This window comes from Ammospiza nelsoni, chromosome 10 (genome assembly GCF_027579445.1).
Source record: "Ammospiza nelsoni isolate bAmmNel1 chromosome 10, bAmmNel1.pri, whole genome shotgun sequence".
Taxonomy (NCBI): domain Eukaryota; kingdom Metazoa; phylum Chordata; class Aves; order Passeriformes; family Passerellidae; genus Ammospiza; species Ammospiza nelsoni.
Window position 1 is genome coordinate 18895744 of NC_080642.1, and position 20023 is coordinate 18915766.

General features: G+C 42.5%; 1 protein-coding gene across 4 annotated transcripts; it reads left to right on the forward strand.

The window, feature by feature from the left end:
* Positions 1-15847, forward strand: IWS1 (interacts with SUPT6H, CTD assembly factor 1). Of its 4 annotated transcripts, none has more exons than XM_059479248.1 (15): positions 1-131; positions 443-558; positions 6529-7240; positions 7763-7955; positions 8204-8261; positions 8567-8667; positions 8930-9080; positions 10516-10598; positions 10883-11012; positions 11675-11792; positions 12514-12625; positions 12823-12879; positions 13068-13179; positions 13714-13871; positions 15416-15847. In XM_059479248.1, the coding sequence occupies exons 1-14, from the start codon at positions 98-100 to the stop codon at positions 13840-13842; spliced, it is 2106 nt and encodes a 701-aa protein (XP_059335231.1). In that variant the 5' UTR covers positions 1-97; the 3' UTR covers positions 13843-13871; positions 15416-15847. The 4 variants fall into 4 exon arrangements, with proteins under 4 accessions (XP_059335231.1, XP_059335230.1, XP_059335232.1 ...); XM_059479250.1 differs by lacking the exon at positions 13714-13871 and adding an exon at positions 2558-2612 and having other exon boundaries at positions 11-131; XM_059479247.1 differs by lacking the exon at positions 13714-13871.
* Positions 15848-20023: the final 4176 nt, after the last annotated feature.

Consider the following 20023-nt stretch of genomic DNA (forward strand, 5'->3'; position numbering starts at 1 on the left):
GAGGCGCCATCTTGTTCCTGTGCGAGGCGGCGGGGCCGGGCCGGGCCGCGCTGAGGGAGCGCCCGGGGCAGCGCCCGCCGCCACCGCGGGGCGCGGCATGGACTCCCACTACTACGGCGGGGAGCAGTCAGGTAGCGGCGCGGCGCGCAGCACCCTCCGGGGAGGGCGTCGGGCACGGCAGGGCCCGCGGGTTCGGGGGCACAGCGGCGGGGCCCTGGCCCGAGGGCAACGCTGAGGGCGTTATTTGCAACAGTCCGGTGTCCGGGCATCGCAGCGGTCGCTCCCCGCTTGGTGCGGGAGGTTTTGTGCGCTCCCGGGGGTGGCCGGGGTGCTTTGTTCGGACACCCCCGATTCCATGCCCCGTTAGAGCGGGGGCCCGCCTGGTTCCCGTGCGGTTCCTTTAAACGCTGAGTTTTACTTTCTTTTTTAAATCTCGGTATAGATGATGGAGGAGCTACTCCAGTGCAAGACGAGCGAGACTCAGGATCTGATGTGGAAGATGAAGGAAACGAACAACATTCTGGATCGGAGAATGGGAGTGTAGGGCACCATTCAGAGGTACTAAGGGAACTTTATCTAGACAAAGTTTATTCTTTGAATTCTTTTTTGTTGTTGTTTAAAGCGGCATTCTCTCGTAACCGAGACACACCTGTTTATTGAGTTCCTCTTAAGAGTTCCATCGGGCAAAACTTTATTTCCATAAAAAAGCGTTGGACAGTCTCTTGACAAGTGCGTTGGCTAGGGTTTGTTTGGTTTTTTTCTTGTTGTGGTAGCACACATTGTTCTGAACTTTAGTAAGTTGTACTCGGTTAGCCTCGATTTCACAGAGATAAAATGTCGGGGTTATGAGGAATTTGTACCTGAAATTCTGCACAGTGCTGTAAAACCACGCGCTATGGAGGTAGTGATTTCCTTAACAGAGAATAAATGCTCTCCCAGTTTTCATGTCAGATGGGGACAGTGACTCTTGAGTCTGCCTTGTGCTGGTTTCCACCTTGTCATTCACAAAGGAGCAGGTTAAGGTGGGACGTGTTTTTCCTCTGAAGTGGTTCCCCCTTGGAGAAGTGTTCGGCACGGAAAGGTTTTGGTCCAGGGTGTTTTCTGGGGCAGAGTCACTTCATTTGTGGATTGACTGGTCTGAGAAGAGATTCTGGTAAAAGAGAAGGCTCCCTTTAGATTTCTAGGGCAGTTTGGGAAGTTGAGATTTAATTTTTAAGAATTGTTTGTGACTCACAATAGAGCTACGTCAGGTCTTTGTCGGAAGGAATAATTTTAGCCTGTGAATTCAGATCTTCTGCCAGCCAAGTTACAGAGAACTTTTTGATACTTATAAAAACTGTAGTCAAAGCCATTTCAGAGCATTCTGCTACTCTACTGTATTGAATGGAAAGATCAGGATTTACTGTGACTGGGTTTTCAGTGTTACACATGTTAAAAATTGCTTAAAATGCAACAAAGGCTGATGTGAGAGAAGGCTTGACTAAACTGGCATAATTTACAATCCTTTTTTTTAAATTATTTTTTCTTTTTTTTTGCCCTGCCTTAATTGAATTCATACTTCCCTCAGTGTTAGAAAGTAGATGAAAATTGTATTTTATAAAATGAAAGTTCTTCTCGTGTATTTGAACTTAATTGTAAAGCACATTTGGAATTTACTTTTTTTGATAGGTGTTGATATTTCCAAGGGAAGAGGCAGATTTGGTATGAGGCAGCATCTGCCACTGTGACAACTACAATTGCAGTGGCAGGAAACACATTTCTCAGGCTGGGAAAATAACTGTCTGTCTGGAGGAATTTAGTACTTCTGTTTTATGAAAGAAAAGTGTGATGAGTGTGTGAAAAGTCTCACTGCTGCTACAATGATATTAATCTTTTTCTTCTTTGTCATTGGTTTATGTTTGATTATTGGTTCTTACTTTTCTGAGCACTTCTCTGAGATTTTAATTTTAGTTACTGTGGCAAGGTAGCTGACTGTTGTTTACATCTGCAGCATGTCTTTTTCAGATTTAGGTGAGCAGAAGGTACCAGTTATCACTGTTAACTGGGCCTCTTCATGTGCTGAGGTGTCTGTATTTTAAAGACTTTGTTCTATGATGGTGATTGAATATTCCTCTGTAGGTAAAATACTTCACAAAGCCAATTAAAATAAAAGAGCCAAGCTAAGCCACCTTTTTGAGCAATGCTAAATTAGAGTTGTCAAGCCTTCATGCTTTATTTGATTCAGCTCAAATTAAAACTCAAATATTTTGTTTTGCTATGAAGTCTTAATTTTTCTTTCCCTCCGTTGAGTTCTCTTTGCACTCAAAAAGCAATAATGTGGAGCAGCCATCTCTGAAAGGAGTAGCTCTCAGTCATTTGTCATATTATTTACTCTAAATATTCTCTCATCCTCTTATATTCTTCATTTTTAGGAGTGTGTGGGAGAAGTGACACTCAAAGGTAATAAAATCTTTTTAGGCAGACTAATCAGTTAAGTCTATTTAATTACTTTTTTGCCTCTAATTTAGAACTCAGATGTAAAGAACTGAAGTTTTAAAATTTCAAACTTTTCTTTCAGGTTTTTAACTTTAAAGAAAAGGGGAATCCTGAGGAATTACTTATGTAGGTCTCAGGTATGTGGGTTTTTCTTTTCCACAATTCTTTTCTGGCTTTCCTTCCCCCAATCCCACTTTATCTATAAATGTTCTCCTTGATGTCCTTACTGATTCTGCTTTAGACAATTAGAATTAGTTTTAGTACAGTAATGAATCTGAAATCACGTTTACAGTGTTTGTCCAAGTTAGGCTCATACAGAAATCTGTAATAACTTCGTTTTTACACTTCCACCAAGTTGCTGCTGTTTCATGAACTAAGTTGTGGTTAGACTGTGACTGTTAACAAACACAAATATGTGATACCTGAAAATAAGGAGGAACTTGCTGATATGCCCATGATGCTTGTGTAGGTCTTAGTTTAATGCTCATCTCTCATGAAATTGTAGTGGATGGCTTCCATTTTGTTGAAGTTACTGAATTATCAAAGAAGTAGCTCTTAAAAGTGGCTGCATGTTGATCCAGTAAACTGCTTGGTAGCTGTAATTTTTATGTAGAAGTGTAACACTGTAAATTTGATTTTGATATATTCCTTATTTTATACTGTACTAAAGCCTCATGTTATAGAACTCTCATTAAACAAAAATCAAGGACATCTCAATTAAAATGTTTATAGATAAAGAGGAGGAAGAAAAGAAAGCAAAGGAATTAGAGAAAAATGCAGTAGCAATTACCTGAGACCTACTCTTGTTTGAGGATGTCTGATCTTTCAGTCAGTCATTTGAAAATGAAAACTAGAAAACTCAAAAATTACATACTTCATTTCTTTGAAAACAGTTTGTAGAGATGAACAAATAAAAAAGGGAAAGTGAAGACTATCAAGCATACCCAGCAGCATTTTGTCATTTTATTGGGAAGTTGGTCACTTTTTATATCAATTATATTCCAAAGCATGCGGATTCCTGAATTGTGTGCAGCAGCCTCTTGCAGTGTGGGCAGTGGGCAGGTCCTGCCCTGGGCAGGGTCTCAGCTGTGCTGCTGCTGGGGGCTCTGGGGCAGCACTGCCCTCACTGACAGTGCTGCTGCCTGGCCCAGCTCTCCTCAGCGGGCTCCAGGGCTGGTGCCCATGTGCCCCGAGTGAGCGTGCAGGGACAGCTGTGTGCCCCGAGTGAGCGTGCAGGGACAGCTGTGTGCCCCGAGTGAGCGTGCAGGGACAGCTGTGTGCCCCGAGCGTGCAGGGACAGCTGTGTGCCCAGAGTGAGCGTGCAGGGACAGGTGTGTTCCCGAGCGTGCAGGGACAGCTGTGTGCCCCGAGTGAGCGTGCAGGGACAGCCGTGTGCCCAGAGTGAGCGTGCAGGGACAGCTGTGTGCCCAGAGTGAGCGTGCAGGGACAGCCGAGTGTGCAGGGACACCCCTGTGCCCTGAGTGTGCAGGGACACCCACCCGTGTCACCTTGGGTGCTCACACTGCAGCAGCTGAGCTGCTCTGACCACTGGCTGAGTCTGACTGCTGGGTGTCTGCTCTCCCCCACCAAACATCTTCATTCTCAGCAGGGATTGTCACTTTGCAGTAACAGGTTAAAGATTCGGGATCCTGTGATAATCTCCAGTAATAAAGCTCTGTAATTACAGTGTCTTCTCCCCAAGGTTTTGCATGAGAAGTTCTTTGTAATTTAGTGATTAATTTTGAACAGGTGCATGTATAACCTGCAGCTACACTTCTGACCTTAGAAATATGAAGAATCATTGCTGATTCTTGTTGGTTCTTAATTTTGTTTATTTGCTCACCAAAGAATTCCTAAACTGGAAGCTGGGAATGTGATGGTCCTAATATCTTAAAGAGTACTATTTTTATTAATTTCCTTGGGTTTGTTTAGCAAAATCCTTTATTACCGCTGACATACTTATCAGTACTATTCAGCATTCACCATCTGACTTTGAGAGAAGACAGGCAAGCCCACACAAAATACAGTAACAAAAATTATTTAATTCTTGTTTTTCTACCATTTTAGATACCAGTTTGATTTCAGTGTTTCTCAATGACCTTACCTGTAACTGCTGTGCAATCTGCTTTCTGTTCTGTTCCAGCTGCAGTTTTCTTTAGTCTAAAGTAATACAGTCAGGGAAGATCTGTCACATACACCTGTGATAGGTTTATATGGGATATACTAGGCAGGAGAAGGGCAATCAAAGTGATTTTTTGGTAAGGGAATAAAATATTAACAAGCAGAGGGCAGGTGAGTGCATCCTAGATTCTGTCACTTCCTAATATTAATATTTCCTTAAAATTCCAGACACAGGTTTTAACGGAACCATGTTTCCTTTCTGTGACGAGAAATGAGAATTTCTGAATATGAAAGATACCAAAGATGCAGTGCTGTAGAGACAGGAACAAGCAGCAGAGAGAAAACAACTTTGATTGTCACAGCAGCTGTTTGTAGTTAGCATTAAATAACATGGAATTAGTGAAGTCGTATTTGTAGTGCATGTTTTAAAATTTCATGGTCCTGGGGTTTTTTTTTTTCATTGTTCAGTAACACTGTTATTCGTTCTGCAGTAATTTAGATGATCTTTATCAAGTGCTAGCCAAAGAAATAAGTATATGAAGTCCAAAGTCTTAAAAAGCAATGCTCTTTGCCACTTAACATAATTATGGAGGAAGTAGTTCCTAAAAGCAGTTGAAATTAATTTTATTTAAAATTCTTCCTGCATCATGCATTTTAAAGATCAGTAGTATTCTTTGTTGTAGGTGTAGGGCAGCTACACCTACATTTTTTTATGGGTCTGAATGTGGGAGTAGAACAACTGGAGAAAATAAAAATAGAAAGTCTGTTTCCAAAGAAATTGAATTGCAGGAAAAAAAGATTTGGAAACTTCAGGACATGTAGGTGTTAAAGCATCTCCTGTCACAATAAATACTCAGTTTGCAAGTAGAAAAAGTTTATAGCTGAGACAAAATGACTGAGGAAAGCCTGATTGAGGCTTTGAGTTGAGTATGCTAAAGAGAAGTTCCTTGTACAATGCTGTTGTTTTCAGCTGAAAACAGGATTATGGTGACAGTAGCTGTGGGAGCTGAATTAATGGAATGAGTTTTCAAGTCTAATTTCATATTCTCGGGTAAATGCAATTGAGATTTTTTTCCCAAGTAGATTTTGGATGTTGGAGGTAAACAATGATGCTGTAAGTAATTATACTTAGTAAGGTGGTTTCTGAGATGTTCTCTTAAAAATTGAGCACGTGCCTCAATATTTCTTGGTGTGTAGAAAAGTCAAAGGATTGTTTCAGTTCTGAAGTTGCCAGGTGGGTGTGTTTGTGTATGGATTATCTTGGGTGTCTGGATAAGCATGGGAGCTGTCAGCACAGGGGAGAGAGCTGTTGAATCAAACACAAAGACTGTTAACAGTTATACTCTGAAAGGTCTGACTAAAACTTTATTCTTGTCTTTTGCTAGGCTTTTGCTCTGAGTTGTTCTTAAATAGGTTTCCTCGACAAAGAAGGAACAGGCGTTAGCTTCATTTGGAGCATAATGCCTGTGCTGTTTCAGTAAGGTGTACTTCACACAGGAAACATCTGTTTGAGATCTTCAGGAAAATAAAATGACAAATGCAAGATACTCTTTCTTGCTTTGTTACTGGGAATTTCAACTAAACCACTTTGAAGGCCTGACCTATTAAAATAAAAGTACTAAGCCTTTACCCTTGAGCAGCTGGACCCTTCTTAGAAATGCTTATTTAAGTGTTCTGTGAATTCCGTTACCACTTTCAAAATACCATGGAGCTGCAGGATGGACATACTTCCACTGATAATACTTTTTTGATGTGAAGTATTTGATAGTATTTTGATGCAAATTGTCTAATTATTTTTACATAGACACTATTTCAGTTTGCAGCACCTTGGGTAATCACATTGGAGGAAGGACAAGCAAAAATACAGAACATTTTTTCTTTACTTTTTAAGGTGTTTTTGCTTAGTTGTCTGAGATTATTTTTCTGTTTCAGAATGAACACAGTGATGGAGAAGATGATGGGCAAGGCGGAGAGCCTCATATGACAGACTCTGAAAATGAAGATAACCCAAGGCAAAAAGAAAGTGACTCAGATAATGAGGAGCCCCCAAATCACAATGTGAGTGATTCAGAAAATGAAGCAGCTCATGGAGAGAAGGACAGTGACTCTGATACTGAGGACCGTCCAAACCGGCATTTAAGTGACTCTGAAAATGAAGAGACCTTAAATCATCGAGCGAGTGACTCTGACAATGGAGACCCTCCAAGGGATCACAGCAGTGATTTTGAAAATGAGGAATCACACAAGCAGGCAGCCAGCGACTCTGAGAGTGAGGAGCTCCAGAAGCAGGCAGCCAGCGACTCTGAGAGTGAGGAGCTCCTGAAGCAGCCAGCCAGTGACTCCGAGAGTGAAGAGCCTCAGAAGCAGCCAGCCAGCGACTCGGAGAGCGAGGATGTGTCCAGACACAAGCAGATAGAGTCTGAAGATAGCGATGGGGAGGACAGGAAGGAAAAGGTGCAGAATGACTCTCATCATTCAGATAATGAACATGTAAGGAAAGTATTTCAGGGCTCTGACAGTGAAGACGAAGCTCCTAAGAGACGTAAGATATCAGACAGTGATGAAGATGAAAAAGAGGAAGAAAAGACAGTGAAGAGGAAAACAGCCATCCTTTCTGATAGTGAGGATGACAATGAGAAAACATGTAAGAAACTATACTGTGCTGTGACAGGTAGTGATGTGAAAGTTAAATCATTGCTTTTGTGTGAATAAAGCATCTTAAGTTGAGAAACCATAAATCAGATTTAGTTTTGGAGCAGAACTGCATTAGCAGAGGCTGTTGTTCTGACTGCTTTGCTGTGTGAATGTGTATCTAACACTTCTGAGTAATAAGTAGGTCTAACAAAAGACCGTAAGGATCTAACTGGCATCTGGTGACATGATAATTTGTTATTTATTTACTTCATTGCTGGTTCTCTAGTAATTTTTTCCTGTGTGTTTTTTTCATATACTGGAGGTGAGAGATTTGAAATTGCAATTTTTTTTAATGAATAGATGTGGTGTATGGAAGCTCCATTTGCTGATTTAATAAAACACTTCAGAATTGATAAGCTTTTTAGGAAATGGCAATGGTCTGGTGTTGGAAGACTAGTCAGAGATTAATTTGAGAGTAACAGTTGTCCCCTCTGTTACTGGGACATGTAGTAATGCTCCTTTCTGCTGGCAGCTGCAAAAAAGGTACGAATCCTTTCTGATGCTGAAGAATCGGACAGTGACGCTGCTTCAGAGAAATCTGACAAAAGGAAGAAAAATGCTGTATCCGATAGTGAGGAGGAGGAAGAAGAAGGAAAAGAGGATGCTGGGAAGAAAAAAGGGAAAGATCTGTTTGGCAGTGACAGTGAATCTGGAAATGAACAAGAGTAAGTGGAAAAGAATATGAATTCTATTGGGGTTTTAGACAGGGGGAGTGATGGGGAATGGAAAACCATGGTAAATGGATAAATCCCAACCAGAGAATGACTGTTCACCTTCATTGGTGGCATGAAGAGAAAGGTCAGTAGAAGGAGATAGAACAAAAGGGAGATCTTCATACAGTCATTAGAGATTTTGCAGAAAAGGCACATCTTGTTGTAGTTGAAATAGATAAATGTGGCTGTTACCTTCACAGGAACCTGATTGCAGATATATTTGGAGAATCTGGTGATGAGGAAGAGGAGGAATTTACGGTAAGTGTTACTGTGGATGTCTCCTGTTGACTTGCTAGATCTGAAGAGAATGTATATGCTGCATCAGGTCAGTTTTGTATCTACCAGACTCACTGGGGTACTCTTTGGGTTAAATAACATTTACAGCTCATCTTCTCATCTTTTGGGAGAATTGTTGGTGTGACAGTAGTCACAGGGGGAATCAAAAAGACTGTTCATCTTTCTGGATCCTCTGAAGACTTACCTGAAGATTTTTTAGTGTCAGGTACCTGACTAGATGCTCAATACTGATCCATACACTGATTTGCACTCTCTGTACTCATCAGGGTTTTAACCAGGAGGATTTGGAGGAAGAGAAAGGTGATGGAGATATGAAGGAGACAGCAGATGAATCAGACTCTGATGATAACATCAAAAGAGGGAAGCAGTAAGTCATTGTGTTACATATTCCTTTGTTAATGCCAGATTTTGGTGAAAGGGCGTTATGGACCCTGGATATTGCAGGTGTGCACATGTTGGGTATTACAGCAAGGTCTGGAGCCATTGGAGCCCTTTGCTAGTTTTGCATTTTGCATACTGAGGATAATTAATTATCTCACTGGGACCTTGAGACACAGTGTTTGTGCACGAGAGAAACACAAAATTATTTCCTGCCAAGGCCCATCATTAACACTGTGGTTGTGTTTCAGCATGGACTTCATGTCAGATTTTGACATGATGCTGCAGAGGAAGAAGAGCATGAGCGGCAAGCGCAGGCGGAACCGTGACGGGGGCACTTTCATCAGTGATGCAGATGATGTGGTCAGTGCCATGATTGTGAAGATGAATGAAGCTGCTGAGGTCAGTTTTCCAGGCTCCAAACACACCTTGAAATTCAGTTCCCTTCTATGGGAAAACTGTGTGATTAATAAGATAGAAAAATCTGGCTTGTATTCAGCAGGAGTAATCTGTACACTATGGAAAGCTTCTAATATCTGTATAAGCCTAAATGTTATTTTGCTGTTCTAAATGAAAACACTGTTGAAATTTTGATAGAGTGCTAATTTTTAAATATTAAAATTAGGTAAATTGCTAAACTTCCATCCGCTGAGATCAACTTCTTTAAAAAGGGATATATAGGTGCTCTGTAAACCACCTGGTAGTATGTTAAATACTGAGAAAGGGACTATGCTTTAATTTCATTATGATGTTACTGGCATGTGTCATACTTGGGTATTTGTTTCTGAGAAGAGTCCTTTTCCAAATTGCTTGAATGACAGTGGTGTGGTAATGACATCAGAGTAAAGATTCATGGGACCTTCTGCCTTTTTCTAGGAGAAATGTTTAGTATCTTCCTGTGGAAGGTTATTTGGGATCTTGCTTTTTGTCAAGTGTCTTCTGTTTTGTTGGAGTAGCAATCAAATTAATAAACAGCAAAACACATTAAAACCAATTGAGAGATATACATGACTTTAGAAACTAGAGGAGCTTTACAAATAGCAACAACAAAAGCATCTGTCTGAGAACAAGATCTGGATAATGAGTTCAGAAAGATGGGAAGAGTAAGAAAGCAATCTGGAAGGCAACTGAAACTTCTTGGGCTTGACAGGAAAGCCTTTCTCAGACAAGATGACAGCCAGATGTTTCAAATGAGGTGTCAAAGTTGGAAGTACAGGGGCAGGAAGAGGGAAGGAGATGCATTAGGAGAATCTTCTCCCTTGAAATAAAACAAACATTGCACAGAGAGCCTTCAGTGGATTAGGACAAATAAAAAGGAATTACCAGAGCTGGACAGAAATCTGTTGATTGCTTTGGATGGTTTTGGTATGGGTTACAAGTTTTGAATAGATAGTGATAGTCAGGCCTTGGATGGAAGTAGTTTTGAAAAGACACAGGTGAAAATACATGTTCTCCCTTCCCATTGTTCTGCTTAGCTATTTTTCTGTTTTTCAGGTGAGGCTTTACTAAGAAAGTGTTATCTGTGCACAGTATAGAGAACCTCCAGTTATTGTAGTCAGTCTAAGTCATGAAGTGGAAAAAAAAAGTAAATTTAGGAGCACTTTCCTAATGTGATGCTTTATTGGGAAATACTGACTAAAGTGATGACCCTTTTTTCAGAGAAGTTGTTGCATAATTGTTGGTGAGCTGTGGAGCAGGGGACAAAATTAGTGTAATCCCTCCAAAGTTGCACTTCTAGTTTAATAGACTAGTCTTTTTCTTTGTAAGTGTTGCAAAGAATGGGAGTTGCTGATTTCTTTCTTTGATTAACTTGTGCTGATTCTTCAACTCTCTACAGGAGGATCGTCAGCTGAATACGCAAAAGAAACCAGCACTAAAGAAATTAACTTTGCTACCAACTGTAGTTATGCATCTTAAAAAGTGAGTTGTCATTCTAGTTAACTGCAACCCTGGGCAATAGTCAGAATTTGTAAGATTCCATGGAGTTATACTACAGCTATACTGAATATGCAGAAAAACACTATTTTTATTCCAAGTAAATGCTGAAGCTAGGTGACCTCAAAAACATAAAATTATACATAATTTTCCCTCTTAAATTTAACATGAAAGAAACTCAATTATGCTATTTTCCTGAGGGGACATCACAACTTGAGATGTTGCTATATTACATGACTTATGGGCTTCTCTTAATTTAAACCTGTTAGGCAGGATCTCAAAGAAACTTTCATCGATAGTGGTGTTATGTCTGCCATCAAAGAGTGGCTTTCTCCTCTACCAGACCGAAGTCTGCCAGCACTAAAGATAAGAGAGGAGCTTCTGAAGATCCTGCAAGAGGTTTGGACCTGACTTTCCACATTTGATTTGGAGTTTGTCCACAGTTTTACAGTCATGTGCTTTAAGGAAATGTGAGGTGATAAATGAACTGCAGCTCTGCCGATGGGCTGTGCAGTGAAACACGCAAGGAAGCAACCTGCACAACAGGTGTGCTTGTGCAAAAGAGTGTAGGTGATTTGGCCCTGCCTTCCTGTTTCAGGTTTATATCCAAATTTAGGTGAAGAGTTGCTTGCTATGCATCCCTGAATTTTTTCCCCTTCTGATCCCTTCTCTTTTCTGCTCTGTTACAGTGTGCAGTGCACACACTCAGTGTAGACTTTCAGTGTCTTTGGCTAAGCTGATTGCTTGAGTGTCTTTGCCATGTAAGTTTTTATTTATAGAATTAATGATTTGAAGGCAGTAGCATAGTTTTGGGGTAATTTAAACTAGAGAGCATTTCTAGAAAATTTCTAGAAAGCTACCTAATTTTGTGTATAAACCAAGAATGGTATGGCAGATTGCTAGATTTAGGTGTTTGATACTTTAAACAATTCCCAGTGGGACAACGAAAACCTTAAATTTTCTAAGCTGGTTGAAGTGAAAGGTATTTCTGCAAAGTTCAATGACCATTAATGTTCAGACATAATTTATTGCTGTTATCTGACTTTTCCTTTTGTCTGCAGCTGCCCAGTGTGAGCCAGGAGACTCTGAAGCACAGTGGCATTGGACGGGCTGTGATGTACCTGTACAAACACCCCAAGGAGTCGAGAACGAACAAGGACATGGCTGGGAAGTTGATCAGTATGTAAACCTGCCTGTGATCTCTGAGATCCCTCTGGTGATGAATGGAACTTCTGCTTTGGTTTCTGATGCACTGCTGTTGTCTGTAGAAAAGATTCTGCAGTGTAGGAACCTCACTGATGTGTTTCATAACTCTGTACAGCTCTTAAAAGTACTATTACATTGGCTTCTGCATGTGCCTGTTCCATTGTCTTAAACCAGAGGATGGCGTTTGTTTTGCTGGGTTCTCTCTTGGCTCGTGGTCCAGATCGTTTGTATATGCTGAAAAGGCAGGAAGGTGCTGCCAGAGGGCTGTTTATTCCATGGACTTCAGAGAGAACTGAGCTGACTGACATTTGTTTACTACTCAGTTGTACTCCATGTGGAGTGCATTCCATCCAGAATGGCTGCAGACTGATGATAAACTTACATTCTTTAGGACCTTTTCTGCATATTTCTAAAACAGCATTCCTGAGTTGTGCAGGAGGTCCTGACACTGAGTATTCTTTCTGAGAGCTTGGAGATGTTCTAGACGAGCAGGCAACAAAGAGACTTTGGGGATGAAAGCTCTTGTTTTCTGTTCACAAGGCTGGTTTTCCATTAAATACTAAGGGCTCAAAAATCATTTGGTTGAAAGGAAGCATAAATACTTGGCACAAACTTTCAAAGCTGTACTTGATCACCAGAGTGGTTTAAGAGAAACAAAAGCCTGGTCTTTGTTAACTAATAATTTTTTTAATAGATGAATGGTCTCGACCCATTTTTGGCCTTACCTCAAACTACAAAGGCATGACCAGAGAAGAGAGAGAACAGAGAGATTTGGAACAGATGCCTCATCGAAGGAAAATGAGCAGGTAGGAATAGCAGGCAGAAACATGGAATTCTTTAAGGCTCCCTCAAGAGAAACCAAGTGGTGTGTAAATACTAAAGGAAATAAAAAGGGTAAAAGGGTAGTCAGTTAAAGTCTCTCTTATCTTCTAACATACTTTATTGTCTTTTAAAATTTCTTTCTCTGTGTATAGATGCCTATAAATATTTATTTTTCTTGCAGCTCTGGTGGTCAGACTCCCCGTAGGGACCTGGAGAAAGTATTAACAGGAGAAGAAAAGTAAGTTGGATATATAGTTTGTTGGGGTTTTTTTAAGTGAAGTATTGTGGTGGCACTACTACTGTGGAATTTCTGTAGAGGTTTTAGAGGCAGTGGTATATAGTGTGTTTCAGAGGACAGCACACTGGGTGGCTTTACTTCTTTCTGGATAAGATTTGTCCATAACAGTCACATCCTTTTTTCCACAGGGCTCTCAGGCCCGGGGACCCTGGGTTCTGTGCCCGTGCCAGGGTCCCAATGCCCTCCAACAAAGACTACGTCGTCAGGCCCAAGTGGAACGTGGAGATGGAGTCCTCCAGGGTAAGCACTGCCAGTGGCCTGGTGACTGTTCCTAGGCCTGGGCATCTGTCACCATATCACCATGGTTACTGTACAGGAGGGTAGTTCTTTCAAGGGCCTCTTGTAGTGAGTATGGACAGTAAGCTCATCACGTGTTTTCACAGGAAAATATCTCTGACCAAAAAGAGATTTTTGAGTTAACTTTTCTAGAATTTCTCTCTCAGGTGAGAATGTGATTGCAGGCCTCTTGCTTTAAAGCATTTTGAGCTAAAGCTGTAGTTCAGTATCTGTGTCACTGCACTGATGTTTTTATACCTCTCCCAGCTTTTGTATCATGTTCTAATAATATTCGAGTTTGGAAAACTTTTGAGGTTTTGGTAAACATGAACAGCTTCGGTGGAGGCCTTTGTGTTGCTTTGTCTTCATCCATCTACTCATACAGTTTCATTTAAAGGGGTTTATGTGGTAGAATGTGTGTAAGTGGGAGAAGTAACAATTGCTGTGCTGTCTGCTGTTCTTTCTCCTTCTGTCCATTAATTGAGATGTTGTTTCTAGCCCGGGACTATTAAGAGAGGTATTAGTCGCTTGGAAAAGCACAAGAGACGGTTTGCTGAACAGAAACGACTCAGCAAAGTGCATCGGGCCATCAAGTTCAGCATTGAAGGCAACAGGATGCCCCTGTAGCCATACCACTGCCTTCCCAAGTTGGAGAGGTATCCCTCGAGGGAGGTGTGAACAGTGCATGTGCTCCAGCTGTTGGCAGTTTGCACATGCAGGACAGGAGTGTGTACACCCTAACTTTAACCTGGAAAAGTCTCCTTGAATTCTCTCATGTCTGTACTGTGACCTACAAGGGAACTTGTACAGGAGAAAACAGGCTCTAGCACATAACCTCTGCCATGGCTCCTGCCTGCACAGCTTCAGGGTACCCAAATGACAGGAGTTCAGCGAAAATACCTGTGCTCAAAACCAGCTTTGCACCACCTGTGGTTTTGAATGCTGCTCTGACACAATTAGGTTTTCCAGATTCACCTGAAGCAACACATGGGCATTCTTAGCCCTTGGTACAGGAGCTCGTGTCACTGCATGCAGTGTCTGTGGCTGACCTCTGACTGGGGCACAGTGAGGTGTTTTTCACACCTGCTCCTGAAAGGAAGTAGAATGATGGGAGCTACAGAATGAGACCAGGGGGAGAAGAATCCTCTGCTGTGAGTGTGGGTTAGGAGAACATGCATCAATGGGAATTGCTTTGACAGTTCCTGGTCTGCATTTCGGTGCTGTAAGCAGGGCTGCCACAAGCGAACAGTGACAGGAAGAGGTGAGCACAAGCCATAGATAACTGTTGACTTCATATTAAGCTTCATATTTATTTGTTTTTAAAAGGATATTTTCTTAAACATCACTGTGAAATTTTAGGTATAATTTCAATGAATAGTGAACAGATTTATGAGTAAACCTTATTTAAAATCAGCATGTCAGGAGCACCTTCCTTAGCCATGGGAACAAGTTTCTAATGGATGTGTTTTTCAGATCCTAAGTAGCATGTTTTGGATATCACTGTTTCTCCCAAACTTAAAAGTGTCACGTTTCCATCACTTCCTGTTTCTGTTGTCTAGTTAAGGAAAATTGCCTTCTGGGAAGCACTGGCTATGGCTTGGAAGGTCCTTGCTGTTTGTCTTCAGTGGTGTTTCAGCACACCATCACTGAATTAATCTGTGCAGAATAACTGTTACGCCACCTGGTTTTCATTTGCAGTTCAAACACAGAGATGAAATGCAGTGCTTGTATGGTCAGTTTAGGCATTTCTTTTTGCTACCCCCTACACTGCCTTTGTTCAGTAATCCCTTGCTTTCTCAATACTAATCCCTGACCTTTAAAATAAACGGCAGCCTGAAATTGATGTGTCAGCCTTAGTCACAGTGTATCTGTGTCTAACCCTCCTGCAAGAAGTCCAGAGTGGTGACACTGGTGCCCTGTGGTTCTGACAGCTGCAGCCAATAGATACAAAATTTCCACATGGTACCCAGCTCCGCAGTGACTGACCCTGCACTGTGATGGCCGTGAGTGCCACTGCCTCCAGCCGAGCCCTGCAGACACTGGGGGGCATTTTCCCCTTCTGGGAGGAGAACAGACAGAGCAGCTGGGCCCAGTGGCTCCCCCAGCTCCTTGCCAGGCGCAGCCTCGCATGTGCCACTTGCCTTGGACCTCTGGGGCCTCTGCTTTTTTTCAGTGGTAATTATTAGTTTTATTTTTTAAGTTCCAGGGGACCTCTAAGAAAGGGGTGAGTCGACTGGACAAACAGATGCGGAAATTCACAGATATCAGGAAAAAAAGCAGAACGGCCCATGCAGTGAAAATCAGCATTGAGGGCAATAAGATGCCATTGTGACCCTTCACAGAATGCCCCATGAGCTCTGCTGTAAGACAATACACCCACAGACTCTTTGGAGACCTTTAAATTTTTTAACTTGTTTGGGGTGGGTTTGGTTTTTTAGTTTGTTTTTTAAGTGAACCCTTAAAAATGTTGGTTCAGGTTCTGGTAGAAGATGTTGTCTGAGGACTGTGAATATGGGGACTCCTTTCTCCTGATTGTATTTAAACTGGCCCTGTTGTGTCCTTTGTACAGATCATGTATTTGTTGTATTGCAACACTTGAAAAAATAAAACATCTTCTGGGTTTTTTTTGGGAGGGGACTGCCTGTTCATTGCTCAGATGAAGGTATACACAGACCACCTGGGATGTGGAAAAACTGAGGGGTTATTTTTTTGTTCAACTTTGTCCATTTTCTTTTTATTCACTGCTTTATTAATCAGTTGTTATGTCTTTGGAGACCTGCATCTATTGCTTTTGATTTAGAAGTATTGATTGTGTTCCATGCAAAGGATTTTCTTTTCATGAAGACTAATGTAAAAAGAAAGCAAACAGATTGAGCACTAAAAATTCCAGCAGCTTCCAGCTAAAATGTCACTGTGGCTTACCAGTGAGTTTGCAAAAGTCTGTTTTACCAGTGGGAAGGAGAACATTCTTATGTTAGAGAGATTTATGCTGTTTCTTTGTTCCTGCTGCTACAGACTGACAGTAGAATAACATCTGGTACTCTGTGGCTTCTTTGCCTCTATCTCTGAAAATGGCTGTCTCTGCTGAGCTTCCCTCCAATAAGAGGAGTCTTGCACAGGTAATTGGCATTTGTCATTTTTTCATTAAGAAAAGTCACCTTTGTGCTGCAGGAGCAGAGTTTTGTAATGAGTAGTCTGTAATTCTGGGGATCCTGGCGTTGGCTGACTTACTGCTGGCACTGGTCATGGAGAGTTTGCAAGTTTGTGTCGGGGTCACATGTTGAATTTGCCCCTGTGAGAGTGGAGGGAATGACAGTAACAGAGCTGTGCTGGCTGGGGCACTAAGACCTCTGCTCCTGCTTTCTCCAGGTATGTGTATAATGCAGTAACCACCTCAGCTGTGTTTAGCATGCTGAGCCCTTCAGGGGCTTAGGGTTTGGGGGTTTTTTAGTTTTAATTAATTTCTGGATAGCCAGGACATTCTTTACTGCCATAGTGGCAGATGAAACACTGTGAAAAATAATTGAACTGTGTTGAGCCAGAGTCTGTTTGGCCTGGGAGGTTCAGGGGTTAAAAGTGATTCTTTTTTTCATCCCCCAGTTTTTTTGTAGCTCTGGTGCTACAGTCCAGTCCTACTGTTTATGAGGGTTACTTCTACATCCTAAGAGGGGTAAAACAGACTGAGGGTAACATGAGGGTTTTTTAGATGAGAATTTCTATGCACAATCCCCCACACAGCACTAGGACACTGACCAGCTACAACAGAGTAAAAATTAGTAACAAATACAGACATGCACAAAAAGTGCCCCAAACCACAATTTTAAAATCCAAAACAAGACAATGGAAACAAACACTTCAGTTGTCCTTGCTTGCCACATGCTCTTGCCTTCACCTTTGAGCCCTCAGTTTTACCTCCCTTACCTCAGTATTCTAAGGAACCTCAGGTGGCCCTGGAACTTGCCTTGTAAAAATTACCAGCCTTCCAAAAGGAGGCAAAGCCTGGCTTTCCCAGGGACGTGCAGACACAACCTGAAAGCACAGATGATCTGACAGACTTATTAACATTCCAATCCAAAAGCAAGATACGGGATGACTGATAAAGGTATTTAAGGTCCCTATTATCAAAAAGCCTGGCAGAAGACTGAGCAATACATGTGGTTCTATTGCTCCTGACCTGAAAAAATAACTTTATAATGGCTTGATGAACTCTGCTCCTCCTGACAGACCCAGTGATGATAAAGTAAGAAAGCATTCAGGTGTGTTTATGGTGAGACTGGAACTATTACCTGCCAGGGGCAATGTCCACAATGACACAGTGCTCCTCCTGTTACCCTGGAGTCACAGTGCTCCAAAGCAGAGCTGATGCTTGTCTGGGTGGCTTGAGGGGTGGGCTGAGGTGTGTCTAAACCACCTCCCCAGTCCCAGGTTGAACAGCCCCTGTTCCCTTCCGGCCAGAGCCCTCCCGTCACTGGTTTTCCCTGTTACATTTCCCCCATTTCCTTCCTGCCTGGCTGCAGGTGCTGTGGTCTCGTTCTGTCCTGCAGGGCCCTTGCCCTGCTCACCTTGGGCCTGCCAGGCCTGGTGTCTCCTCCATGGCCTCGGGGTGCTCGGGGACAGCCAGTTCTTGTCCTGCAGTGTTGTCATCTTATGGCAGGGGTTCCATACTGCTGTCTCCTATCACAAAGGTTTCATACCTTCTTGGTGTTTCTCATGGGCATCTCTTCAGAGCTCTGACTCTTTCTTCTTCACAAAGCAGCCACTGACTCCAGCTCCCTTCTCACCCAGCCACCCCACTCTTTTATAGCATCTTCTTCTCATTGCTTACAGCTGTGGCCTGTAAAAGCCAGGCCTGCTCCTAATCTTTGATAATTGGCCCAGCTGCAACTCCTTAGGGGTAAGATTACTTTCTACACCATCTTTGTTTTCTTATATTCTATCTCCCTACACTGCAGCACTGTCCCACAGTGGTTTCTGGGTCACAGAGCCCACCTGAGTTTTGTTCCAGCTGAAACCATCTCCTGCCATCCCCATTTGTCCAACTATCAACCTTTGTGCTCACACTCTGTCCAAAAGCATCCTTTAAAGTCTCCTTTTCCCCAGCATCACCAGGTTCCAGCTCTGTCTGTCTAACTGTGCCCTCTGTGCTCCCAATCCACTTGGGCACAACATCCCTGTGCTCCCATTGGCCTCTGCAGAGCCATTCCAGCCCCAGCTGCTGTTCATCCAGAGCCCACCTGCTTTGATCAGGCCACAGGGAAACGGTGCTGGAGGGAAGAATGACAGAAACAAAGACCTGAGCTTAGGATATGTGGTGTCACGTTGAACTCAACAGTGCTGTTCCTGTCCAAGGGTGGTATTGAACTTTCCAGTAAGAGCTCAGGAACAGCTCTGACATCGTGATGTTCAACATCAGGCTGTGGTGCAGGTCCTGAGCCAGAGTCCCTGTGGAAAAGCCAGGGGAGCACAGGAGTGCAGGGGCCAGACTCCAGGGGAGCAGGTGCCACTCCCAGCCACAGCCCAGTCACAGCTGTGCTGGCTCTTGTGCCAGGGGCAGATGCACAACCAGCCAGGAGCTCCAGCAGTCCCAGCAGGCACTGTGCAATTCCTGATGGTCTTGGCAAGTAAAATCATCCACACCAGGCACCAACCACCACGTACTTGGGAGTGACAGGCACAGAGAGAAGTTGGGATTTCTTGGCATTACCTTCCCACGCTGAATGATTTACCAGGATTCAGCAGCACGTACCCCTCTGCTTACTGCAGCATGTTTTCAAAAAAACAGGATCCAGAGTGAGTTCACCTACACAGAACCATGCAATTATACTCACTTTTTTTCTTTAGTTTTTTAGAGGAAGACAGAAAAGAGATTTGGATGCACAGCAGGAACAGCCATGAGGTCAAGAGCTTGATCATTAACCCATCACAAATATTGACAGAGGAGAGAGAACCTGGATTCTATGAAACACATTGGAAAATCAAAACCAGAAGAAAATTGCATGTGTGTTTCCACACATATACACAGGTGCATTAAAAAGAGAATCAAAAGGTCTTTAGAAATATCCTTCAGTAATAAAAGCCACCTTTTACAACAAATTTATTCAGGAAAATATGGAAATTTTGAGAGCATATTTCTGACATTCCATCACCTTCCAGCAAGTAAGACCAATCCATTTGGAAAATACACAAGCTGCTCTGTAAACCTCTGCTGAAATATGCAGATCTGGGAGTGTGCAGGAGGATTCGCAGCAATCACCTGCAGGCAGGCAAATATGGCCCTGTCACAGCCACTGCCACTCCAACATTACAATTTCTGCTGTTACTCAGATCTGTGTTTTACTGGCTTTGAACACATTTGTGCAAGTCAGTGTTACAGGTTCCCACTTCCCAGTGCAGGCCTGCTGGGAAGGCTGCTGTTTAAAGCATTATTCTTTAACATTTGTCCATCCCTAAATCGTGTCTCAAGGCAAAAAGAGGAGGAGAGGAGAGAGACAGAGCCAGCGACACAGAAGCCCTTGGCTAGACTGCTACTTCTTCAGTGCATGATTCAAAATCCTCACTTGGGTAATTAATACAGAGGCAGCTTCTGAAGGAACAAATTTAAGAGGTATTAAGCCTCCTTGCTGATATCATATTAAATTTCTTACAAAGTCTAACAAAATTTCATTATACCCGGGGGTTTTTGGTTTAACAATCTTGTCACAAGAGCAGACTGAAGTTCTTCACTGATCCAAACATGCATCCACGCCCATCGAGATGCTGGAAACACATCACTACAGCAGAGACAGTTTTCCTTTTTCTTTCTACAAGA

Coding starts and splice junctions, on each gene's coding strand:
- IWS1 (XM_059479247.1), top strand. CDS start 98: ATGGACTCCCACTACTACGGCGGGGAGCAGTCAG. Junction 559..6,528: donor GTGTAGGGCACCATTCAGAG/GTACTAAGGGAA, acceptor TTTCTGTTTCAG/AATGAACACAGTGATGGAGA. Junction 11,793..12,513: donor CATGGCTGGGAAGTTGATCA/GTATGTAAACCT, acceptor TTTTTTTAATAG/ATGAATGGTCTCGACCCATT.